This window comes from Oncorhynchus masou, chromosome 17 (genome assembly GCF_036934945.1).
Source record: "Oncorhynchus masou masou isolate Uvic2021 chromosome 17, UVic_Omas_1.1, whole genome shotgun sequence".
In the NCBI taxonomy this organism is placed as follows: Eukaryota; Metazoa; Chordata; class Actinopteri; order Salmoniformes; family Salmonidae; genus Oncorhynchus; species Oncorhynchus masou.
In genome coordinates, this window is record NC_088228.1 from 38,442,416 (window position 1) to 38,469,846 (window position 27,431).

A 27,431-nucleotide genomic window follows, 5' to 3' on the forward strand; every position below is an offset into this window, starting at 1 on the left:
TGTTTTCTTCTTGAGGCAATGAGTTGTGGGTCATTCCTCTTTTCAGTTTGCTGCAGCTAGCAACTGGAAGGAGTTCAACAAACACTTAAACTGGACAGTTTCATCTCAATTTCTTAATTCAGACTCAATCATGGACACTTATGGACAGTTGTGGCTGCTTTGTGTGATGTATTGTTGTCTCTACCTTCTTGCCCTTTGTGCTGTTGTCTGTGCCTAATAATGTTTATACCATGTTTTGTGCTGCTACCATGTTGTGTCGCTACCATGCTGTGTTGTCACGTGTTGCTTCCTTGCTATGTTAGGTCTCTTTGGTCTCTCTTTATGTAGTGTTGTGTTGTCTCTCTCGCTGTGATTTGTCCTATATGTATATTGTATTGTAGCTAGAGTGGAACCATTCCTTTAAAGAAACACAGCATTAGTAGATACAGAAATGTCTTAATATTGTTAAGCATTAACTATTAATATTAAACAACTCAAGTAAATATGTAATTTCTCCCTCACAGGATACAATCACAAGTAAATAGTTACAGACACAAGAAGTGACTGTCACACAGGCTTTAATCATATATCACATGGCTTTTATTGAACACTGGATTATATTCTCCCAAAACACTGATGTGGTAGGCACATTGTCAACAGGCACAGTGGAATAAAAAAAATGAAACAAAAGGACATGTCATGTATCAGTAACAGCAGTAAGTAGAGCTGAAGACAATGCCGCGAAAAGATCTCCCTCTCTATGACAAAGTGGACATTCTCATCCACGAGAGCAGACTGACACAGTAGTACAAACCAACGGGCCAGATTAAGGATAATACATGTAACTAACAACTGACTTTTTTATTCTAAGATGTTTGTTTTTTTAGAGCTTATCACCGACAGAGAATGAGTTATAGCAAACAAGTGTCAAACAGTAAATGCGCATTACCTTTTGAATATAGTCTTTCAACATACAATAAACTCTTGACCAAACAGCTTGGCAGAATATAATATATAATAATAATAATATATCCCATTTAGCAGACGCTTTTGTCCAAAGCGACTTACATGTCGGCTGGGGCCACTACTTTTACATATGGGTGGCCCCAGCGGGAATCGAACCCACGACGCTTGGCGTTGCAAGCGCCATGCTCTACCGACTGAGCCACACAGGACCCATATATGAAAATATATATTTTTAAATGCGAAAACAGGAATATAAAATCACCAAAAAGCAGGCTAACACACAACTTAACATGAATTCCTAAACTTTCATTTTTTTCAAACTTTGGAGAAGTGTACACATTTTCTAGGAATGACTTAAGGGTTTGATTGACATTTTTGTTGTTGTTACTTCTTAGCTCCAAACTAGGTAGGTGTGAGTTGTTCTGGAAACTAAATATTACATCTACTAACAGTATTGCATCATTTCTAAAATGCCATGCTTATAAAAAGACCATTCAAAGTTAAGATTGAACTATAGTAACATCAACATACTCAATAAATCCATCCTGTCTATGGAACACTGTGTGTGTTTGTGTGTCAGATAATCGGAGATAAAACTAAAAAAAAAAAAGATCTGGTCCATCTAATCTGAGTTCTTGGGTCCATAACACCATCATTGTATAAGGATGTTTTCCTTTGCATGAAATACCACAGCAATCCCCTCAATGTATAGTCGCTCTCTGGGTGAGTAGGTGACCTCTGTCTGAACATTGATATATAAATGACGCAAAATACAGTAAGCAGTTTATTTCGTTACCTCTTCATTTCTACTCCTCAACCTCTCTCTACATTGTAATCAAATCAACTACCTCCCTCTTCCTTCCTCTTACACAGTAACAAACACCAGTCGGGCAGAGTAGATCAGGTCTGCCAGGTAGAGCACAAGGTTGACTGCGGTGAGCACAGCCACAGCCATCTGCCTGTCCCAGTCGCACAGCCCTGCATATCTGCCACAGCCATAGGGCCTGGAGGATCCCCCGTGCTTCTTGTCAAACTTAAAAATGGGCCAGATGATGGTGGCGGAGAGGTACATGGCGACAGCCAGAACGGCGTAGGCAGACAGGAAACGGGCAAAGGGGAAGGGCAGGCAGCCGGTGCACTCACAGATGCACAGCACTATAATGGCCGCCGACAGGATGAAACAGATGCAGAAGACGGCCAGGCACCACCTCAGTGCATTGTGTGAGTCGTAGGACACTGGGTCGCTGATGAAGACGAAGATGACGCAGGCTACAAAAGTCTCACACACCTTCAGCAGACCCGGGGCGGTGGCCATGTAACCTGCTACCTCTCCTGGCCTGGCTTTGCTGATGCTCACCTCACAAATGTAAGCGATGGTTGCCAGGCAGGAGAAGACGGTGGCCACAATGCGGTAGTTTTGAGTCTCGCTGCGGTAGGTCTGGCCCTTGAGGAAGTAGAGGGGGAAGATGATGGAGGCAGAGAGGCAGAGCAGGGAGGCGTAGCAGGCGAAGGTGATGGGGAAGTTCTTCCAGGAGACAGGGGCACGGGTCTGCAGGCCAAACAGCTCCACCAGCAGCACCAGCAGGGTCCCAGCGAAGCTGAAGGCCCAGCAGAACACACACCAGTCCCCTGTGCCATGGGAGAGGTTGGCCCCATGGACGGTCACAGCAAAGGCCACACAGGAGAACACCAGAGCACACAAACGCACCCAGAACAGGGGGTTGGAGTGCACCACTACTATCGGCATGATGGGATATGGATGATGCTTGACAACTAGAATGGGTTAGATTAAAGTGACAGGCTGAATAGGCTGGAGAAGAGATATTTATGTGGAATACTGTAGGACTACTGTTCTTGGTGCATCGGGTGCAGAGGGATCTTCTAAGGAGACACAGAATTGAGAGCAGCTTCAGTAACAAAGAACAAATTAACAGAATGCATTCATACAAAAACAATAAAGTTCTAATGGCAAGTCTTGATTCCATTATGGTTTTCATAAAACATTCGTAATGGTGTATCATATTTGACGACATGAGGGCAACAGTTATATTTTCTTTCCAATATCTCCTTGTAAATGTAACATAATAATGGGTGACAATACACAAAAGTTTATCAATTCAATCATGGAATTCGCATTTTAAAAATCATGTACAGTTGAAGTCAGAAGTTGATACACTTAGGTTGGTGTCATTAAAACTTCAACCACTCCACAATTTTCTTGTTAACAAACTATAGTTTTGGAAAGTCGGTTAGGACATCTACTTTGTGCATGACACAAGTCATTTTCCAATAATTGTTTACAGACATATTATTTAACTTATAATTCACTGTATCACAATTCCAGTGGGTCAGAAGATTACATACACTAAGTTGACTCTGCCTTTAAACAGCTTGGAAAATTCCAGAAAATTGTGTCATGGCTTTAGAAGCTTCTGATAAGCTAATTGACATCATTTGAGTCAATTTGAGGTGTACCTGTGGATGTATTTCAGGGCCTACTTTCAAACTCAGTGCCTCTTTGCTTGACATCATGGGAAAATCAGTTTTAATAACTCCAACCTAAGTGTATGTAACCTTCTGACTTCAACTGTATAAGAGGATGTGAAAGTATAGGTTCCTTCTTTTCATTGTCATTCTCTGAGAAGGTTTTATCCGCTGAGGGATTCCTGTTCTAAAAGTCAGTGAGTCAGTGTCACTGGACATGCTTTTACCCCCCACCCCCGCTTTTCAGACAGGCGTGGTGCTGAGAGACCCCCACCCGAACTCACAGCCAATCTGTCATCGGTCACTAACAGTCTCGTTATCCAGAGACACTCAGGCCTGAGTAACTATTGCTCCCTCCCACTCCCCCAAGCCACTCTCTCCTCCAGTCCCCTCCACAAATGGTAAAGAGTCTATGCTCCCAGATTACATAATGTAGGAGGGACTAAAAGAGACACACCTGTTTACATTAACAAAATGTCTTGTTCAAACAGCAGGGGACAGAGAGTGGGAGCAAGAGGGAAGGGATATGGATAGAGAGAAATAGAGGAAACAGACAGATGAATAAAGATGTTAAACTATGGACAAACTCAAAGTGACAGTGACCAAAGCAGTCAGGCAGAACAGGCTAGTTGAAGTAAGTAAAATGGGGAAATCCCTGTGCCTTAATCTCAGAAAGGCACACTTTAAACACAACGATGAAGAGGAATAGCAGAACAGTGAGTCACCTCCCTCTCTCACTCTCTCTCTCTCTCTCTCATGCACCCTCCCTCTTGTAAGATTTTCCAACTCGTTTATTTATCCCAGCTATGCAGACTACTGCCGAACTGCTAACTGAGTCAAAAGGTGCCAAGTCCCCTCTCCCGATCTGTTTTTTTAAATATTTGACTCTTTTACCTTCATAAATCTCTCTCTCTCTTTCTGTATCCCTCTCTTTTTCTGTCTCTCTATCAAAGAGAAACACTAATCACGTAAACCACTTCAAATAAACCTATGGGAGGAAGTAGTGGAAAAATCCATCCACTCCCAGCCATTACTTGGTACTTATGAAATCATGTTAGGAAAATGGGTAAGCCACCTTTTAGGGGGTGGCATGGAAAAGACAGCCTTTCCTTTAGAGAGGTGCTTAAAATAGGCGCATAGGCTCACACATAGCCTGGACAGGAGGGGAAACAGGATATACAATAGCATACTTTTGCACAGTCACACACACACAAGCTTGAGGGTGAAGAGGGCAGGCTCAGTGTTTGTTTGAGGCAGGGGTCAAGAGCGTTGTCATGACACAACATGGTTAACTCGATTTCACCCTTAATCCAGATAAAGAACCATAGGCTCCCAGACTGCTGGGCATAGACACAAGGGACTCTAGTCTGTCAGCTAATGATCCCACAATGGAGGGAGGGAGAAAAGGTGAAATAGAGGCACAATACAGTGATGTAAACTGGAGACACTGAATACCATAATATTGAGATATTTTAGTCACTGAGGATGTCACATAAATACCCTTGGCCATGATGTACTGTATTGTTAAAACCAACGTGTCCAAAATGTTCACGTTGTTTCACCATGCTCCATAGGTGAGCTGGTCAGATGCAACAATATAGGGGGAATATTTGTGTTATAACAAGTGTTCTGATCAATAGTAGGGACTATAGGAACGTCTGCACCCACATTCCCACAAACTACCAGAGCCCTCATAATCAAAATATTCATCTGAAATCGTTTCACTACTTTCCTGTTATTCTGACAGCCGTAGCCTACTGTTATCCTTCCGTTATTCTGGTTGCTCATTGACAACCACAGTCTGGGGTGGGTGTGACGCTCAATTGTGCCGCGCCCTGGAGTTTCTCAGTGTTAGAACAAAACGAGTGTATCCCCCCATCAAGTCATTCATATGAGGCAAAAGACATTTAAATGGCAAAACAGTTTTTTACAACACTGCAGAAGTTATTTTCGTGACTATCCCTGTGTCCAAAATACTTCTAGGCTATTTGATGTGCAAAAGGGATGATTCAATTGCATAGTGTAGAAAGCTGACTGAAAGATAAACAACAAAAACTGTAAAAGGCATGCAGTTAGGACGTGTTTAAAACTATAAAAGGCATGCAGTTAGGACGTGTTTAAAACTATAAAAGGAATGCAGTTAGGACGTGTTTAAAACTATAAAAGGCATGCAGTTAGGACACGTTTCAACTGGTTGTACAATTTGTAGTCATCGTGTTGAAAAAAAAAAACTCTCGAATAGACCTCTATATTTCACAATCTCAAATATAACACTGTAAACAAAATGTATTACCTTTGTTACGTTGTGGCTGCAATATCCTCAGTTCTCTCTCGGGATCTCCAATCGAATGGGAGTTTGGAAGCGTAGCCCTCCTCGTCCGTTCTTCCTAGTCATAGTAAGAAAAGCACATCCACCCAGCTCCCCGCCCAGTGCAAACCAAATTAGGTATCAAATGTCGCCATCATCTTTCTACTGCGCGCCATCCCATCCCTCCTCCACGCAAAATTGCACTCGACTAAGTAGGCTAGTTTCTAAGATGAATTGATTGTACGTTTTCTGTAGGCTACAAGTGTGTTGCCAAATTCTAGAAGTCTTGATCTGTGACTCCTCCATCAATAGGTCAGTATCTGAATAATCACTATATTAACAACCTGATATGCACAGTGCCTTCAGCAAGTATTCACACCCCTTTAGATTTTCCACATTTTGTTGTGTTACAGCAGGCCTGGGCATTTTCCATGGAGGGCCACATTAGAATATACTTTTGGCATTGCGGGCCAGAATCATATTACAGGATTATACATCTTGACAGATATATCTACTATAAATGACATCCAGATATGCTACTTATTTGACTTTTTTAACATGCAGAAATAAACCACATCCATGTTCTCCTTTTGGTAGATGGGTAACAAATAAAAAGCAGCCATTGAATATCCCTTTGAGCATGGTGAAGTTATTAATTACACTTTGGATGGTATATAAATACAACCAATCACTAGAAAGATACAGGCGTCCTACCTAACTCAGTTGCTGGAGAGGAAGGAAACCGCTCAGGGATTTTACCAAGAGGCCCACAGCCATTACACAGTTAAGAGTGTAATGGCTGTGATAGAAAACTGAGGATGGATCAACAACATTGTAGTTACTCCACAATACTAACCTAAACTACAGAGTGAAAAGAAGGAAGTCTGTACAGAAAACAAACTATTACAAAACATGCATCCTGTTTGTAATAAGGCACTAAAGTAAAACTGTTAAAAATGTGGCAAAGGAATCAACTTTATGTCCTTATGTTTGGGGCAAATCCAACACAACCCATCACTGAGTGTGATGAGTGTCAATCTTCATATTTACAACCATGGTGGATGCTGCATCATGTTGTGGGTATGCTTGTCATCAGCAGGCACTGGGGATTTTTTTTAGGATGACAATAAACAGAATAGAGCTAAGCATAGACAAAATTCATGGAAGAAAACCTTTCCAAGGCCAAATATACACTGGATTTGCTTACCGAGATGACATTGATTGTTCATGAGTGGCCTAAAATCACCTTCAAAATTTAGACTTAAATCACCTTCAAAATTTATGGCAAGGCTTGAAAATGGCTGTCTACAAATGAACAACTAACTTGATAGAGCTAGAACAATTTTTAAAAGAATAATGTGCAAATATTATACAATCCAGGTTCTTAGAGACTTAACCAGAAAGACTCACAGCTGTAATCGCTGCCAAAGGTGATTCTAACATGTATTGACTCAGGGGTGTGAATACTTAGGCTGAATTAGATATTTCTGTATTTCATCGTCAATAAATTTGCAAACACTTCAAAATACATGTTTTCACTTTGTCATTATGGGGTATTGTGTGTAGATGGGTGAAACAAAATCTATTTAATCCATTTTGAATTCAGGCTGTACCAACAAAATGTGGAATAAGTCAAGGGGTATGAATACTTTCTGAAGGCTCTGTAAATGAATGAAAATAATTACAGGTTTATTAATTCAATTGATTGTCATTTAGTTATTACAGTTTCATTTGGCATAATGGTTCATATTTATAGCAGGCAATGTCCTTCAAATGGTATAATATTACATCTGTAACCTATAACAATATGTTATCAGTCAATGGCTACCAAAAAATTATTTTGCAGGTACTTCTTTGTTGTCGTTGACATTATTTGTATATGTTGCTAAGAAACAGAGACAGTTCCCATGGAAACCACTATTTATTTACTCCCCTAATGACTAGTTTCTCAGAAACAGACTGAAGGCATCTGAAGTTTTACAATGCTGCACCACAAGTATGCAAGCACGCACACAACACACTGTCTCTCACACACACACTGGTGCCTGTTTGCAACTAAGGACTATGTCCACGAGCCCACAAGAACACCTGAGCCCTATACTACTAATGTAGTTTAAAGTTGTATTGTCACGTGGCACACAAGTGCAGTGAAATGCCTCTGGCAAGTTCAACTTTGGATTTCAAATATATATTTAATTTAACTAGGCAAGTCAGGTAAGAACAAATTCTTATTTACAATGACGGCCTACCAGAAGGCAAAAGGCCTCCTGTGGGGACGGGGGCTGGGATGAAAAAGAAGAAGATATAGGACAAAACACACATCACAACAAGAGAGACACCACAACATTACATAAAGAGAGACCTAGAACAACAACATAGCATGGTAGCAACACCACATGACAACAACATGGTAGCAAGACAACATGACAGCAGCACAACATGGTAGCTGCACCAAACATGATACAAACATTACTGGGCAGTGACAACAGCACAAAGGCAAGAAGGTAGAGACAACATTACATCAGGCGAAGCAGCCACAACTGTCAGTAAGAGTGTCCATGATTGAGTCTTTGAATGAAGAGATGGAGATAAAACGGTCCAGTTTGAGTGTTTTGTTGCAGCTCGTTCCAGTCGCTAACTGCAGTGAACTGAAAAGAGGAGCGACCCAGGGATGTGTGTGCTTTGGGGATGCTTAACAGAATGAGACTGGCAGAACGGGTGTTGTATATGGGCTCCCGAGTGGCGCAGCAGTCTAAGGCACTGCATCTCAGTGCTAGAGGTGTCACTACAGACCCTGGTACGATTCCAGGCTGTATCACAACCGTCCGTGATGGGGAATTCCATAGGATGAGTGCCGCAGTAGGTACCCCAGATAGGGGGGAGTGAGGCCTAAGAGTGTTTTATAAAAAAGCATCAACCAGTCAATCAATCAAATTTATTCATAAAGCCCTTTTTACATCAGCCAATGTCACAAAGTGCTGTACAGAAACCCAGCCTAAAACCCCAAACAGCAAGCAATGCAGGGATAGAGGCACAGAAAAACTCCCTAGAAAGGCAGGAACCTAGGAAGAAACCAGGCTATGAGGGGTGACCAGTTCTCTTCTGGCTGTGCCAGGTGGAGATTATAACAGTACATGGCCAAGATGTTCAAACACTCATAGATGACAAGCAGGGTCAAATAATAATAATCACTGTGGTTGTAGAGGGTGCAACAGGTCAGCACCTCAGGAGTAAATGTCAGTTGGCTTTTCATAGCCAATCATTCAGAGTAAGAGACAGCAGGTGCGGTAGAGAGAAAGAGTAGAAAACAGCAGGTCTGGGACAGGTAGCACGTCCGGTGAACAGGTCAGGGTTACATAGCCGCAGGCAGAACAGTTGAAACTGGAGCAGCAGCGCGACCAGGTGGACTGGGGACAGCAAGGAGTTATCAGGCCAGATAGCCCTGAGGCATGGTCCTAGGGCTCAGTTCCTCCAAGAGAAGAGAAAGAAAGAGAGAATTAGAGGGAGCATACTTAAATTCACACAGGACACCGGATAAGACAGAATAAATACTTCAGATATAACAGACTGACAGCATAATTACTGGAGGCTGAGACAGGATGAGAGGGGGGGGGGGGGTGAGACACTGTGGCCCCGTCCGGCCATAACCCCGAACAGGGCCAACCAGGCAGGATATATCCCCACCCACTTTGCCAAAGCACAGCCCCCACACCACTAGAGGGATATCTTCAACCACCAACTTCAACCAGCCGAATATAGCCTACAAAGATCTCCCCCACGGCACAAACCAGAGGGGGGTGCCAAGCCGAACAGGAAGATTGCGTCAGTGACTCAACCCACTCAAGTGACGCACCCCTCCTAGGGACGGCATGGAAGAGCACCAGTAAGCCAGTGAGTCAGCCCCTGTAATAGGGTTAGAAGCAGAGAATCCCATTCGAGAGAGGGGAACCAGCCAGGCAGAGACAGCAAGGGCAGTTAGTCGCTCCAGTGCCTTACCATTCACCTTCACACCCCTGGGCCAGACTACACTCAATCATAGGACCTACTGAAGAGATGAGTCTTCAATAAAGACTTAAAGGTTGAGACCGAGTCTGCGTCTCTCACATGGATAGGCAAACCATTCCATAAAAATGGAGCTCTATAGGAGAAAGCCCTGCCTCCAGCTGTTTACTTAGAAATTCTAGGGACAATAAAGAGGCCTGCATCTTGTGACCGTAGGACAACGACCCCAAGCAATAGGACAACGACCCTAAGCACACGGCCAAGACAACGCAGGAGGGGCTTCGGAACAGGACTCTGAATGTCCTTGAGTGGCCAAGCCAGAGCCCGGACTTGAACCTGATTGAACATCTCTGGAGAGAACTGAAAATAGCTCTGCATCAACGCTCCCCATCCAACCTGATAGAGCTTGAGAGGTTCTGCAGAGAAGAATGGGAGAGACTCTCCAAATACAGGTGTGCCAAGCTTGTAGCGTCATACCCAAGAAGACTCGAGGCTGAAATCGCTGCCAAATGTGCTTCAACAAAGTACTAAGTAAAGGTGTCTGAATACTTATGTAAATGTGATATTTTTGCTCATTTATAAAAAATATTAAAAAAATGTCTAAAAACCTGTTTTTGCTTTGTTCTTATAGGGAATTATGTGTAGATTGATGAGGGAAAAATGATTTAATCAATTTTAGAATAAGGCTGTAACCTAACAAAATGTGGAAAAGGTCTGAATACTTTCCGAACCGTAAATGGATGGGAGAGCTTCCTACTGCTTGAGTTATGTTGTTGATGTAAATTGAGAAGAGCCTGGGGCATAGGATCGAGCTTTGGGGTACTCCCTTGGTGACAGGCAATGGCTGAGACAGCAGATGTTCTGACTTTATACACTGCACTCTTTGAGAGAGGTAGTTAGCATGCCAAAGATCCTCAGAGACACCAATAGTCCTTAGCCGGCCCACAAGAATGGAATGGTCTACCGTATGAAAAGCTTTGGCCAAGTCAATAAAAATAGTAGCACAACATTGCTTAGAATCTAGGGCAATGGTGACATAATTGTGGACCTTTAAGGTTGCAGTGACACATCAATAACCTGAGCGGAAACCAGATTGCATAACAGAAAGAATACAATAGACTTCAAGAAAGCCAGTCAGTTGATTATTGACACGTTTTTCCAACACTTTTGATAAACATGGCAAAATAGAAATTGGCCTTTAAATAAAGGACAAACTGTGGCTGCCTTCCAAGCAATGGGAACCTCCCCAGATAGGAGAGACAGGTTTAAAAGGTCAGAGATAGGCTTGGTGATGATAGGGGCTGCAACCTTAAAAAAGAAAGGATCTAAACCATCTGACCCAGATGGTTTTTGGGGGTCTAGTCTAAGGAGTTCCTTTAGCACCTCGGACTCAGTGACTGCCTGTAGGGAGAAACTTTGTAGCGGGGCAGGGGAAAAAAAGAGGGAGGAGCATCAGGGCTAGTCACATTAGAAGGGGTAGGAGATGAGGAAATGTTGGACGGGAAATGAGGCATGGCTGAGTCAAATAGGAATCCTGACTTAATGAAGTGGTGATTAAAGAGCTCAGCCATGTGCTCCTTGTTAGGAACAACCACATCATTAACATTAAGGGACATGGACAGCTGTGAGGAGGAGGGTTTATTCTCCAGGTCTTTAACCGTTTTCCAGAACTTCTTGGGGTTAGACCCACAGAGAGAGAACTGGTATCACGAAAACGGCTCACCTTTTCTGAGGACCAATTCAAATCAGATTCCGTCCCTCTTGCAAAAACTGCATCCTCATCCACTTCATTTGCGGAATACAACTGATTCAATATTTTGAATCTGTTTTTGTGTGCTAAAAAATAGTAATGTTAAAATCACATTACACATTTTGTAATGACAAATGCATTTGAAACTTCATGCACAGTAAAACTTTTGTATGACTTATTATTTTATTTATAGGAGTGGGGAAAAGGGTGCTTGTGCATTGATAATGTCATGACTTTCCAGTCCTGAGATGGAGATCGGGCGTGCCGGCTAGGCTAAGGTCTTAAGACCCCCCAGTTTTATGATGGTCATAAATACCTTCCCTTGCCAAGCAGTATGGAGGGAGAGACCTATGTAGAACAAAGGATCATCTCCTGCCAAAACTCCTGCATCCCCAAAATTTGAGAATTAAACAATATTTCTATTTGTTAGAAATGGTCAGCGGAGACTAAAATAAACCTCAAGTTAAATTTGTTTTTATGTTGCGACATCATGAAAGACAGTATAACCACATAACTGTATCTCTGTCTACACTTCTCAATTATGAGGTTTGCATCTGAATGAACATTGTATAAAATTAATGATTAAGTATCAGAATACTTTTGAAAATATAGAAATGTAACTAAAGTCTTCTAAATTAGAAAATGTTTTTTTTTTTACGTAAAGTTTATCCAGTCAGTAACCAAGCCCACGTGAGCACAGACATTATGCCAAACATAATGGAACACCCTTTTCCCCCAAGTGTTTAAAAGGACTTGCTGAAGAATTTACAATTTAGACCAGTTACGTGCAGCGCCAACTGAATACGTTACAAATGGTTAAGAAATCTACCACTCTATAGACCAAGCAGACTAAGGTGTGAGCCAGATGTTGCAAAATGGTTTAAAACTACAACTCCACCAAAGGACAAGACCAGAGAATGTGAGAACGCTAATCCCCACGTTGAAATGGTTACATCTACAGAACAAGCCGAATGTTGCAAAATGGTTATAAACTATTGATCACTACAGAAGCAAATCCTAGATGTCGCATTATCAGTCTGCAGCTGAAAACATACGTAGCCCAGGAAGAGAACACCGGCAACCTCTGAAGCATTCTAACGAGATCAACTCTAAGAACTACTGTACAGGGTATGTCGAAGTATCAACTCCAAGAACTACTGTACAGGGTATGTCAAAGTATCAACTCCAAGAACTACTGTACAGGGTATGTCGAAGTATCAACTCTAAGAACTACTGTACAGGGTATGTCGAAGTATCAACTCCAAGAACTACTGTACAGGGTATGTCGAAGTATCAACTCCAAGAACTACTGTACAGGGTATGTCGAAGTATCAATTCTTACCACAACCACGACTTCTACCTAAGGACATGGTGATCTCTGGTGACTGAACCAGAGTCATACACCCAACATCTCCGAGACCAAAGGATTTCGACGATCAAGGCCAGCTCAATTGTAAATATATAAATTGCATTCTCTTTTTCCAAATGAGCAGTTATTAGAGTGCTTAAGATTTTGTATTTTCGTGAGCGCAGCTTCCCAATGTCTGATAGAGTAAATCCTTTGTCTCCCTTTCTCCCCCCTCCACTCTCTGAATTCGCCACCGTGTTATAACCACTGTCCTGTTTTGTTAGTCTTCTAGAGACTGTTTACTGTATGTTGTTAGTGTGTATTCTGTAATTGTTTAATTAGTTAGTAAATACATAATTGACCTAATTTGTGTATCGCTGATTCATCCATAAAGTAGGGTTCGTGCAGACTACAAGAAAGTACGACGTTCAGAATGTCCGATGAGGTAATAATACATTAATAAGTGACTGTCGATAAGATATGAAAATATCGGAAGAGAGTTCAATTCGGGAAATAGTAACTCTAAACATCATTTTCCCGTGGTGCCCCGACTTCATAGTTAATTAATGTTTACATTAGTTTAATCATGTAATAATTACACAGAGAATGTATTTGATAATATAACAGTCTTCACTTTAATGATAGTCAAGACACGACAATAACCACACCAAAGCACAAGCTAATAAAATAAAGTCCATTTTACATGATAGCCTGCTGAATTTGCAAGACAATTTTTATTTCATTTCGATTTTGGCACAAATGAAAATGTGCTACCGACTTGCCCATGGATTGATGTTTCAAGTATAGAAATAAGAATAAATAGAAAGGACATCTCCACTCAAGTCAATGATGGCGTAATGGGTGGACTGGCTGCCATTTTGAGTGTACCCATGCCAGGAAGTTAAAGCAGGAAGTGTACCCTTCAATCTGTGCTGTGCTATCAGAGCATGCACAGACCAGCTGGATGGTGTGTTTACAGACATATTCAATCTCTCCCACCATTGTTCCTGTACCCAAGAAGGCAAAGGAAACTGAACTAAATGACTATTGCCCCGTAGCACTCACTTCTGTCATCATGAAGTGCTTTGAGAGGCTAGTTAAGGATCATATCACACCCACCTTACCTGCCACCCAAGACCCACTTCAGTTTGCATACCACTCCAATAGGTCCACAGGCAACACAATCACCATCACACTGCCCTATCCCATCTAGACAAGAGGAATACCCATGTAAGAATGCTGTTCATTGACTACAAGCTCATCATTAAGCTTGAGACCCTGGGTCTCAACCCTGCCCTGTGCAATTGGGTCCTGGACTTCCTGACGGGCAGCCCCACCAGGTGGTGAAGGACCCACAAGGGTCCGTGCTCAGCCCCCTCCTGTACTCCCTGTGTAACCGGTGTGAAATGGCTAGCTAGTAAGCGGGGTGCGCGCTGCTAGCGTTTCAATCGGTGACGTCACTTGCTCCGAGACCTTGAAGTAGTTGTTTCCCTTGCTCTGCAAGGGCCACAGCTTTTGTGGAGCGATAGGTAACGATGCTTTGAGGGTGTCAGTTGTTGATGAGTGTAGAGGGCCCCTGGTTCGAGCACAGGTAGGGGCGAGGAAAGGGACGGAAGCAAAACTGTTACCTGTTCACCCATGACTGCGTGGCCATGCACGCCTCCAACTCAATCATCAAGTTTGCAGACGACACAACAGTAGTAGGCTTGATTACCAACAACAACGAAACACCCTATAGGGACGAGGTGAGGGCACTCGGAGTGTGGTGTCAGGAAAACAACCTCTCACTCAACGTCAACAAAACAAAGGAGATAATCGTGGACTCGCAACAGCGCCTCTTCAACCCCAGGAGGCTGAAGAAATTGGCCTTGTCACCTAAAACCCTCAAACTTTTACAGATGCACAATTGAGAGTATCCTGTCAGGCTGCATCACAGCCTGGTACAGCAACTCCACACCCATAACCGCAAGGGCTCTCCAGAGTGTGGTGCGGTCTGCACAACGCATCACCGGTGGCAAACTACCTACCCTCCAGGACACCTACAGCACCCGATGTCACAGGAAGGCCAAAAAGATCAACGACAACCACCCGAGCCACTGTCTGTTCACCCTACTACCATACAGAAGGTGAGGTCAGTACAAATGCATCAAAGCTGGGACCGAGAGACTGAAAAACAGCTTCTATCTCAAGGCCATCAGACTGTTAAACAGCCATCACTAACACAGTGAGGCTGCTGCCTACAAACAGACTTGAAATCACTGGCCACTTTAATAAATGGATTACTAGTCACTTTAATAATGCCACTTTATTAATGTTTACATATCTCGCATTACTCATATGCATCTATTGCATCTTGCCTATACTGGTCGGTTATTGCTCATCGATATATTTATATGCATATATTCTTATTTAATTCCTTTACGTAGGAATGAAATACTACTATTAGGTAGTTGCTGTGGAATTGTCAGATTACTTGTTAGACATTGCTGCATTGTTGGAACTAGAAACACAAGCATTTTGCTACACTCACAATAACATCTGCTAACCATGTGTATGTGACCAATAAAATTTGATTTGATTTGAGTCAACTCAACTGACATTACAAAAAATACATTCCATTGCATGAGCCACATCAGTTCGCATCATTTGAATTAACATTCTACATTACCATGGCAATCCAGCATCAGCTGCTAAAACTGATGCTGGATCGCTACCAGCACCTGCCCTCACTACTCTGGACGGTTCGGACTTAGAATATGTGGACATCTACAAATACCTAGGTGTCTGGTTAGACTGGAAACTCTCCTTTCAGATTCATATTAAACATCTCCAATCCAAAGTTAAATCTAGAATCGGCTTCCTATTTCGCAACAAAGCATCCTTCACTCATGCTGCCAAACATACCCTCGTAAAACTGACTAACCTACCGATCCTTGACTTCGGCGATGTCATTTACAAAATAGCCTTCAACACTCTACTCAGCAAATTGAATACAGTCTATCACAGTGCCATCCGTTTTGTCACCAAAGCCCCATATATACTACCCACCACTGCGACCTGTATGCTCTCGTTGGCTGGCCCTTGCTTCATATTCATTGCCAAACCCACTGGCTCCAGGTCATATATAAGTCTTTGCTAGGTAAAGCCCCGCCTTATCTCAGCTCACTGGTCACCATAGCAGCACTCACACGTAGCACGTGCTCCAGCAGGTATATTTCACTGGTCTCTCCCAAAGCCAATTCCTCCTTTGGCCGCCTTTCCTTCCAGTTCTCTGCTGCCAATAACTGGAACGAATTGCAAAAATCACTGAAGATAGATGGATAGATATGAGTCATATCTCCCTCACTAACTTTAAGCACCAGTTGTCAGAGCAGCTCACAGATCACTGCACCTGTACATAGCCCATCTTGTCAATAGCCCATCCCAATACTGTTATTTTTTTGTGCTTCTTCGCGACCCAGTATCTCAACTTGTACATTCATCTTTTGCACATCTATCACTCCAGTGTTTAATTGCTGAATTGTAATTATTTTGCACTATGGCTTATTTATTGCCTTACCTCCCTTAACTTACCTAATTTGCACACACTGTATATAGACTTTTTCCCATTGTGTTTATTGACTATATGTTTGTTTATTCCATGTGTTGTTGTTGTTGTTTGTGTAGCACTGCTTTGCTTTATCTTGGCCAGGTTGCAGTTGTAAATGAGAACTTGTTCTCAACTAGCATACCTGGTTAAATAATATATAAATAAAGAATAATTCCAAAATACCATGGACATTATTGTATCACAATTCCAGGCAAGTGTACCAAGTGTACACATGAGTTTACCAGTCAATTGCCAGAGTTAGAAGCCCATTCTATTCATTCTTATTTCTATGGTTTCAGCATAGAGCCCCACAGTGGCGGTGTAGTACAACCCATAAAACCTAGCGGTTCAACAGGGAAATGGTTCCAATAGTTTTTACACCATTCATTTTCCCCATAGGGGATTTTTAGAAACACTTAAAATAAGGACTGTGTTATGTGTAGGCTAACCCTGGCGTAACGTTTTGATAACCATGTAAATCTTTTTCGAACAAGACTACTTTTATCAGTATATTCGACTCTATTTACTCTTGGATTCAGAAATGCTAAATAGCATCTAAGTAGACATCATGCAAGATTACAAATTCCTGCATGCTGCTGCACATCATCTCTAGATGACACCTACTAACAGGTATTGTGTCACTTAATTTGACCAAGACAGTTTACAGAATTGTCAATTTAAAGAAATGTAGACAATTTATTAATTGCTACATTTAAGCTAACATTAGATAGTTATTCCAGAGATTCATACATTTGCCTCGATTCAGCAGTCTCGTCCAGATCATCATGGCGCTTAATACTTCACGATAGCCACATTAGCAGCTAATTAGCGTTTAATTTGTGTGGGGGTAAATAGACTAATATATTTATACGTCAACCTTGTAAATGTCTCTCAGACAAGTTATCAAAACGCCACTCCTGAGTAAGCCTTCACGAAACACAGCCCTTTAAGTGTTTCTAAAATCCCCTATGGAAAAAAACGATTGGAACCATTTCCCGTTTGACCGCTAGGTTTTATGAGCATTATGACCCATACTGTGTGACACTATTGTCTCAATTAAGAGTTTGGGTTTCGACATGCAAACGCAGTACAAGCCTGCTAGGAGTTATGCTGCGTTCAAAACTGGGAACTCTGGAAAAATACGAGGTCAAGTCATGACGTCAGTGATCTTCAGGTCCGAAAGTTGGAGCTCAATAAAGAGGCCTCAGTTCCCGAGTTGGAATTCCGAGTTGGATGACCGTTCAAATCGATTTTTCCCAGTATTCCATTTTTTTCCGAGTTCCCAGTTGTTTCGAACACACTGAAGTCGGACATTTCCGAGTTCCCAGTTGTTTTGAACGCGATATACGGACGAGCAATATTCACGGGCAGAGCATGGTAGAAGAGGACTTTCTAAAAACACGCCACTTCGATACATCTACAACCAAAGTGACTTTATAGCAGGTTAGGAGAGCATTTTCGCCAACCCTTTTCCTAACCTACCGGTATGTGATATTCATCATTAGGGTGGATAATTGTTGTTTCACATTCAGGCATAGACTGCTTTTTACATTTCTTGAAGGTCATTTTCCATTCTCTCATGCCTCTTAGTGCTGAGCGATTCGTGCTTTTGAGGTCGGCTCGATTATTTAAAAAATAATGGTTTTTGATTTCGGTTTTGATTATTTGCATTGAATGCTGTATTCAACACAGAATAAATCCATTAATAAAAGTCCCATGATGGTAGTGACTGCCCATTTACTGCTTATCACTTATTAACCATCATGTATTCACATTACTTTAATAAAATATGTCAGATGTGTATATTAGGCTACATTTGTTTTATTTGATGACAATTATTTCATTCCAAGTCATCACCTCAGCTCTATAGAGCTGCCGCCTTTTGCTGTCGGACAAATTCACTATTTTGTAGTTCTTCAAAGTAAATAACGCATACTTTAATGATTTCTGAACTATGAATCACTTAGATCATATATTTTCAGATCTCTCCGTACGTAGCAGGTATAAAAGGAAAACAGCGGATAAGTAGATGTGGAATGGATTATGGTCATTGTATGCCATAGCAGGTGCTCCGAATGTTTTGTGTATAATTTGTCATCTGTTACCTCAAATAACATGACGTCTGAAAAGGTCCAGATGACACCAAAGAATGGACATATTCACTGATTTGGAAAATAACTGATATTCATTTAGGATTTACAGATTAACCTTAAATGGTATGAGCTCACTGGTAATACTAAACATTTACATTTGAATAAGATTAAACAGCTAAAATGAGGGGATGTATACATAGGCTATTGGTAAACTTGTTTGCTGTTTTAAATGTATTGAACAATTCTACAACGCTGCTATTGATATTCAATTTTTGACTATCTATGATTTGACATTCATCATTTTGGAACGAATGTGTTCTTCTTATTCGTCCCACCCACTGCAAACCTAGCTGTGCCGCGTTCAGAACAAATAGGAACTGTGAACTCTGACAAAACATGTAATACTCACGTCATTTTACTGCGTCTACTGCACAGTTGTTTGGATAGAGAAGATGGCTTCAGGGTCAGCCGGACAAGACACAGAACTGGATGAGTTATTGGACAGTATGATTTTACATTACTCCCTGAGTGAAGTGTAAATGTTATCAATCCTGCCAAAAGATACATTCATTCAAGTATTGTGTAAAACGTGGATCAACGCGCCTTGTTAGCTAGCTAACTTTAGCTAGCTTAGATGGTGGAATTTGGTTGGACCTGCATGCCAAGTCCAAAACGAAAGCCAGGCATTATCTCACAAAATCTCATGCCTTTTGCTGTTTACAACGAGGTCATCATTAGCATTACAACGCCACCGCAGTATATATGATATCATAATTTGTCGTTCGCTTTGACAGAAATAGAACGGCATCAAATGTGGTTGCAAGTTAAACTCAAGCTGCCCTTGAATTATTATTATTTCTTTTTTTATGGTTTACAGCTAGTGTGATCTGGATTGTCAGACAGCTCTGTCATTGTTAATGTCAACTGGATAACCAGTTTGAATTCATAATATATTGCATACTAGTAACCAATACCACTTTGTATAGCCGGTTGCTAGACTAGAGACTACTGTTATCTTAATAGCAGGAATGCAATTACCATATCATAATCTGACGTTTTTAATAATTCCAGTAGGTTGGTGAAGTTGTACTCCTAACATCAGAGATGGTAATGGTGGTAATGTATAAAAACAATTGGGTATCTGAAGTAGAAGTAGTGACCTCATCATACTGAGTTTGATAATCAACTAATACATGACTGTATTGCACATTGACCTCGACGTTGAAGAGTTGACCTTTGTCCTCTAGCTACCTGCTCAATCTCTTCACCTTGTCTTGACCTGCTCCTGCTAAATGCTGATAACTGTGCCACAACATCTCCACTTCTACTGTCTTTCCTCTATTAAAGGTGCGCTCGATGACTTTGAGAAGACAAACTCGGCCACCTTGGGCCCAGCCCCTGCTGCTGCCATGGCTCCCCCACCAGCCAAGGGCAGCGATGAGAAAGTAAGTGAATCTTTTCCCTGGTTTCTAGAATGTCTCCTAGCTTCACCGATTGCCTGGTGCTTGCTTATAAGAAACTCTGGTTGTTGGTGTTCTGATTGTGGTACAGAAGGTATCTTTCAGTGTCTCCTCAAATGTCTGTCAACCCTTCCCTATACATTTCTATCTGTGAATGGGGGAAGATCAATTGACCAAGAGTTTGTTTACCTGTTGATGCAAATCTCTCTAGCTCCCTCTACTGGAGGACAGTCAGTTCTTCGAGGCACTGTTTGAAGGTGAGATGGCCTCTCAGGCAAAGGAAGAGTGGGAGAAAGCCATGACTGAACTCGCACAGGAAGAACCTGAGCTGCTGCAACACTTTCACAAATTGTCAGAGGCAGCAGGGAAAGTTGGTAAGCATCCACATATTTTCAGTTCTGTTTTTACGTGCCCGTCTGTTTTTATCCATGTCAGTTTTTTTCCCCCTGTGTTTTGCGGAGATGTGTGTATGTGTGTGTGAGATATATATATATATATATACACTGCTCAAAAAAATAAAGGGAACACTTAAACAACACAATGTAACACCAAGTCAATCACACTTCTGTGAAATCAAACTGTCCACCTAGGAAGCAACACTGATTGACAATACATTTCACATGCTGTTGTGCAAATGGAATAGGCAACAGGTGGAAATTATAGTCAATTAGCAAGACACCCCCAATAAAGGAGTGGTTCTGCAGGTGGTGACCACAGACCACTTCTCAGTTCCTATGCTTCCTGGCTGATGTTTTGGTCACTTTTGAATGCTGGCGGTGCTTTCACTCTAGTGGTAGCATGAGACGGAGTCTACAACCCACACAAGTGGCTCAGGTAGTGCAGCTCATCCAGGATGGCACATCAATGTGAGCTGTGGCAAGAAGGTTTGCTGTGTCTGTCAGCGTAGTGTCCAGAGCATGGAGGCGCTACCAGGAGACGTGGAGGAGGCCGTAGGAGGGCAACAACCCAGCAGCAGGACCGCTACCTTCGCCTTTGTGCAAGGAGGAGCAGGAGGAGCACTGCCAGAGACCTGCAAAATGACCTCCAGCAGGCCACAAATGTGCATGTGTCTACTCAAACGGTCAGAAACATGAGGGTGGTATGAGAGCCCGACGTCCACAGGTGATGGTTGTGCTTACAGCCCAACACCGTGCAGGACGTTTGGCATTTGCCAGACAACACCAAGATTGGCAAATTCGCCACTGGCGCCCTGTGCTCTTCACAGATGAAAGCAGGTTCACACTGAGCACATGTGACAGAGTCTGGAGACGCCATGGAGAACGTTCTGCTGCCTGCAACATCCTCCAGCATGACCGGTTTGGCGGTGGGTCAGTCATGGTGTGGGGTGGCATTTCTTTGGGGGGCCGCACAGTCCTCCATGTGCTCGCCAAGAGGTAGCCTGACTGCCATTAGGTACCGAGATGAGATTCTCAGACCCCTTGTGAGACCATATGCTGGTGCGGTTGGCCCTGGGTTCCTCCTAATGCAAGACAATGCTAGACCTCATGTGGCTGGAGTGTGTCAGCAGTTCCTGCAAGAGGAAGGCATTGATGCTATGGACTGGCCCGCCCGTTCCCCAGACCTGAATCCAATTGAGCACATATGGGACATCATGTCTCGCTCCATCCACCAACACCACGTTGCACCACAGACTGTCCAGGAGTTGGCGGATGCTTTAGTCCAGGTCTGGGAGGAGAACCCTCAGGAGACCATCCGCCACCTCATCAGGAGCATGCCCGGGCATTGTAGGGAGGTCATGCAGGCACGTGGAGGCCACACACACTACTGAGCCTCATTTTGACTTGATTTAAGGACATTACATGAAAGTTGGATCAGCCTGTAGTGTGGTTTTCCACTTTAATTTTATGTGACTCCAAATCCAGACCTCCATGGATAAATTTGATTTCCATTGATAATATTTGTGTGATTTTGTTGTCAGCACATTCAACTATGTAAACAAAAAAGTATTTAATAAGAATATTTCATTCATTCAGATCTAGGATGTGTTATTTTAGTGTTCCCTTTATTTTTTCGAGCAGTGTATATTTTGTGTTACAGGTACTGATGTAGCCTCCCAACAAGAATTCACTTCCTGTCTCAAAGATACCCTCAGTGGATTGGCTAAAAATGCAGACAACTTACAGGTAGTTCAGATGATTTTCATTTGGATGTTTTTTAATAAGCAATGAAAGGTTTGGTCAATGTTCTGAAAATATTGACCATTGGTGGAATTTCCCTTTCTTTGTACTTCAATGCATTTCAGACTGTTCTCGTGTTTTTATTAATCAGAGTGCAGGATTGGCTGGAGAGGATCTGGCAAAGACTCTGGAAGGGCTGGATTTGGATGAGGATGGAGAGCGGGACGGGCAAGATGGAAACATCCTGCCGATCATGCAGTCCATCATGCAGAATCTTCTCTCCAAGGAAGTGCTCTACCCGTCTCTCAAAGAAATCACTGAGAAGGTTAGTGTGTGTTTTTTCTTGGCTTATGTTTGGGTTTTCCCTCAAATTATACTCATTTTTTATATACCTTGCCCTTTACCCAACTTTCTAACTGGATAACTGATTGTCATTCACTCCTCATGCAGTATCCTGAGTGGCTGAACAGCAATCGTCAGTCCCTCCCCCCAGATCAGTTCCAGCGCTACGAACAGCAGCACAGGGTCATGGGAGAGATCTGCAGCCTGTTTGAGAAGGAGGGAGATGGGGAGAATAGCTTTGAGAGCATTCTGGAAATCATGGAGCAGGTGAGACAAATGTGCATGAACTGTTGGTTGTCATCCATACTGATGGCTTCCTGTGTATGGATATTGATTGAATTATTATCTGAATTTTCAGCTACAAGACCTGGGCCAACCACCCAAAGAGCTGGCTGGTGAATCAGTATGTTTCTCCTCTCACTTGCTCTCTCTTTCTTTGTCTACCAACCTATCTTTATTAGTGCAGCTGTGGAGTAACGTTAAATTGATCGCCTTATCTGTTTTCCCCCATCAGCCACCTGGCCTAAACTTTGACCTGGAATCCTTGAATCTCTCAGGAGCCACTGGAGCTGCAGATCAGTGCTTGATCATGTGATCTCAGAGCAGCCAGTTCAATTGAGACACAGGCTAGGGTCGTGTGCTACCGGGCTGACGAGGGAGGACCATCAATCACTATTGCAGAAGGAGGAGAACGAGACTGTTTGCACTCCTCTCCTCCTAACATATGTTTCTGTGTCAAAATAGAAGAGCACTGTGAAGGGTGGCAAAACAAACCAATGTGACCACACCCTTCGGTAACTCACTGATCATTACATAACTGATTTTTAAGTCAATTGCTTTGGTTTGTCATAATAGGCTCTTCCAGGTCATTTATAGTACAGGTAGTACCATTCCCACGCACAGCTCAACTGACTAGCACTTGACTTATCTGGCAGTTTACACTCACCACTGTTTAGCCTAATGAGTACTGAAACTGGTTGCCCTGTTGGTTAAAACAGTGCCTTGCACATTTTTCTTCAGAATTTGAGAATGTTCATTACTGTTATGAGTCTTACAGCAGGGATATTAGGTTTCTCTGTTGTAAGAGTTGCTGGGTGAAGATTGAGTTGTATCATGGGGCTGCGTGCCTAACAAAGGTTGTTGAGTCAGTGTCACGGTTCCACTCATCAATAAAGTACCACTAACACCTCGGGTTGATTCAGGTTGTTTCTGACCACTGGTTTAGATTTACAAAATGTGTCTTTGAATTATTTAAGGAAAAGAAAATGGAAGAGTTAAACTTGCCTCCTTCTAATTTCATAACATAATCACAAGACGGCTAGCTAATTTTAGAGACTTTACCTGGGTTCTTGGTTAGTTATATCTTCCCAATAGCTGCCATGTTGTACCAGAGATGGTAAACTGGTCTGTGCACATGATTTGACCTCTAGTTTTCATGTTGGTTCAAAATTCATTGTTATATCGATAAGAGTCCACAGCCGCAGAGCCAGTCATGTAGCCAATTGGGGCTTCCGAGTGGCGCAGTGGTCTAAGTCACTGCATCTCAGTGCAAGAGGCCTCACTACAGTCCCTGGTTCGAATCCAGGCTGTATCACATCCGGCCGTGATTGGGAATCCCGCAGGGCGGCGCACAATTGGCCCAGCGTCGACGGGGTCGGCCGTCATTGTAAATAATAACTTGTTCTTAACTGACTTGCCTAGATCAATTTTTAAAAATGAGATGTTTATAAGGGACATTATTGAAGTGTTTAAACCGGTTAGTTTGTTTGGGGCTGCGGTTAGCTCATTGGCACTCTGACTAGATGGGTTCGAGTCGTGATGGGACTAAAGCCAAGGTCAGTCAGTGACCGTCGGGGTTACGACGGCCCCAGATTCCCGGGGTCATCTGTCCAGTAGTAGGACCACAGACACCACTAAGATTGTTAACTTTTTGAGTACTGAAACCACCTTTGCTTTTTATGTCGCTACAATTTATGCCGACGTTGTGAAAAAAGGGTGTGTGACATCAACGTGACCACAATCTTGAAATAGGACTTGTGCCTTCAGGAGAAAATACTGTGTTTTGCACGATTATATTGAAACCGGTACCACTACCGATATGTGACCTTGCTTTGATCTAAAGAAAAGTAATACAAATTATGATGATATATAGTATTTGTTTTTTAAAGCGACAGATACAAATACAAACATTTAAAACCTTTTCTGAGAACCTTTACAGGTGTGGATTTTAAGTGATGTGCAAAAAATGACTTTTCCCAGTGGCCTTTGCTGTGGGCACAGTGTTAGTAGTGTTAGAGATACTGTGGAAGTACCCCCCCCCCCCCTCGTGTTTGCCAGTATATTACTGTTTCTTTAGTTTAGACTGAGTGGAGTGACCATGACATTCCTTATATTTCATATGCCAACATATGCATTGACTGAATCTTAGGGAGTAGCTTTAGTTAGTAATGATTTTCATTAGTCAAATTGGGTGACTTCATTAGACTACCTGTATGTCCTCTTCCATGCCCTACATCCAGACATGTCCTGGTCATAGAATGTATTGACAACTGGCATCTAGAGCGGATCACCTCAAACAATGTGACTTAATTCATTTGCATCACTTGCGGTAAACATAAATCAGGTTGATAGACTCATGGAACAGCAAATAAGAAGAGGAGTGTGATAGAAATAACAGAATATATAGGCTTTCCATTTACATATGGCTGTGAGGGGAGATGAAGGTAGCCTATTATTGCCACATGTTACTGCAAGAGGAAAATTAAAAGACATGTCACACTGTCAGAGCTGATAGACTCTGTTCAGGACTGGTGTCGTTCATCCAATTATTTTTACCCGATTAGCTACATGTCTTTCCCCTGTCATCATTCAATCATCTTCCTGAATATATTGTATAAATAAACTAACTCTGTGTAATATCCACTATATATACAAAAATATGTGGACAACCCTTCAAATTAGTGGGTTCGGCTAATTCAGCCACACACGAGCACACAGCTATGCAATCTCCATAGACACACATTGGCAGTTGAATGGCCTTACTGAAGAGCTCAGTGACTTTCAACGTGGCACAATCATCGAAGGCCACCTTTGCAACAAGTCAGTTCGTCAAATTTCTGCCCTCCTGGAACTGCGCGGTCAACCCCATCAAACACCTTTGGGATGAATTGGAACGCCGACTGCGAACAAGGCCTAATCGCCCAACAGCAGTGGCCGACCTCACTAATGTTCTTGTGGCGAATGGAAGCAAGTCCCCGCAGCAATGTTCCAACATCTAGTGGGAAGCCTTCCCAGAGGAGTGGAGGCTGTTATAGCAGCAATGGTGGGACCAACTCAATATTAATGCCCATGATTTTGGAATGAGATGTTCGACGAGCATACTTCTGGTCATTATAGTGTATATTATGAAATAAACTAACAACGCTTATGAATAAACAAACCAACTCAGTTTGTTTTCCTTTTGTTTTATGCTCTGTTCAGATCTGAAGAAAGATCATTGCTGGTTGAAAACACTGTAAATAGTGAACATGGCTGACGTTTTACATTGTCCCAACCAACTGCTATTATGTTATTTTTTGAAAGTTTTGTGTAACTTATTTTTTTACTTATTGTGTACATAATGTTGCTGCTACCGTCTTTTGTGACCGAAGAATAACTTCTGGACATCAGAACAGTGATTACTCACTGCGGACTAGAATAAACTTTTTCCTTTAACGAGTCCGACGAGAAGGATATCCTGCTTTCAGTGGAACAGGCCCAGGTCCACGCCTTTTGCGTGAAGAAAAGGAGCCGGAAAAGGGGACACTGTTCTGGATGACTGTGTGATAACGCTCCCGGTAGCTGATGTGAACAAAACCTTTTAAACAGGTCAACATTCACAAAGCCGCTGGGCCAAACGGATTACCAGGATGTTTACTCAAAGCATGTGTGGACCAACTGTCAAGTGTCTTCACTGACATTTTCAACCTCTCCCTGACCCACAACTGCGTGGCCAGGATTTGCTGAGGACACAATCACCGACAACGAGCAGTTGCCATACTGCTCGTTGTGACCTCAGCAAACGTAATGATGGTGTTGGAGTCATGTTTGGCCACGTGGATGAACAGGGAATACAGGAGGGGGCTAAGTACACACCCCAGAGGGGCTCCAGTGTTAAGGATCAGCGTGGCAGACGTGTTGTTGCCTACTCTTACCACCTGGGGGCAGCCCGTCAGGAAGCCCAGGACCTCCTCCTATAGGGATGAGACGGCCTATATGCAGGAGTTCGGAGAACTGGCAGTGTGGTGCCAGGGCAACAACCTCTCCCTCAATGTGAGCAAGTCAAAAGAGCTGATCGTGGACTGCAGGAAAAGGCGGGCCAAACAGGCCCCCATTACCATCGACGGGGCTGTAGTGGAGCGGGTCGAGTGTTTAAAGTTCCTTGGTGTCCACATCACCAACGAACTATCATGGTCCAAACATACCAAGACAGTTGTGAAGAGGACATAACAAAACCTTTTCCCCCTCAGGAGACTGAAAAGATTTGGCAGAAGGTCCTCAAAAGGTTCTACAGCTGCACCAGAGTGTATCCTGACCGGTTGCATCATCGCCTGGTTATGGCAATTGCCCGGCATCTGGCCGTAAGGCGCTACAGGGGGTAGTTAAAACGGCCCAGTACCTCACTGGTGCCAAGCTTCCTGCCACCCAGGACCTATATAGTAGGCAGTGTAAGAGGAAAGCACATAATATTGTCAGACTCCAGTCACCCAAGTTATAGACTGCTTTCTCTGCTACTGCACAGCAAGCGGTACCGGAGCGTCAAGTCTAGGACCAAAAGGCTCCTCAACAGCTTCTAACCCCAAGCCATTAGACTGCTGAACAATTAATACAAATCGCCACTGGACAATTTACATTGACCTCCCCCTCCCCTTTGTACATAGCTGCTACTCACTTCACCCCCACCTACATGTACATATTACCCTCCTGCACACTT

At 42.7% G+C, this 27,431-nt stretch overlaps 2 protein-coding genes across 3 annotated transcripts; one reads left to right on the forward strand and one right to left on the reverse strand.

Moving 5' to 3' along the window:
• Positions 1–1,165: 1,165 nt before the first annotated feature.
• Positions 1,166–5,840, reverse strand: LOC135559020 (myeloid-associated differentiation marker homolog). Its single transcript, XM_064993331.1, has 2 exons — positions 5,723–5,840; positions 1,166–2,826 (listed from the first exon to the last, which is right to left on the reverse strand). Exon 2 carries the CDS (start codon positions 2,690–2,692, stop codon positions 1,811–1,813), a length of 882 nt encoding a protein of 293 aa, XP_064849403.1. The 5' UTR covers positions 2,693–2,826; positions 5,723–5,840; the 3' UTR covers positions 1,166–1,810.
• An 11,729-nt stretch (positions 5,841–17,569) lies between these two features.
• Positions 17,570–23,650, forward strand: LOC135559021 (peroxisomal biogenesis factor 19-like). 2 transcript variants are annotated; one of them, XM_064993333.1, is made up of 8 exons: positions 17,570–17,869; positions 19,867–19,964; positions 20,191–20,353; positions 22,038–22,123; positions 22,269–22,442; positions 22,568–22,726; positions 22,818–22,862; positions 22,974–23,650. In XM_064993333.1, the coding sequence occupies exons 2-8, from the start codon at positions 19,929–19,931 to the stop codon at positions 23,052–23,054; spliced, it is 744 nt and encodes a 247-aa protein (XP_064849405.1). In that variant the 5' UTR covers positions 17,570–17,869; positions 19,867–19,928; the 3' UTR covers positions 23,055–23,650. The 2 variants fall into 2 exon arrangements, with proteins under 2 accessions (XP_064849405.1, XP_064849404.1); XM_064993332.1 differs by lacking the exon at positions 17,570–17,869 and adding an exon at positions 18,916–19,023.
• The last annotated feature ends 3,781 nt before the right edge of the window (positions 23,651–27,431 follow it).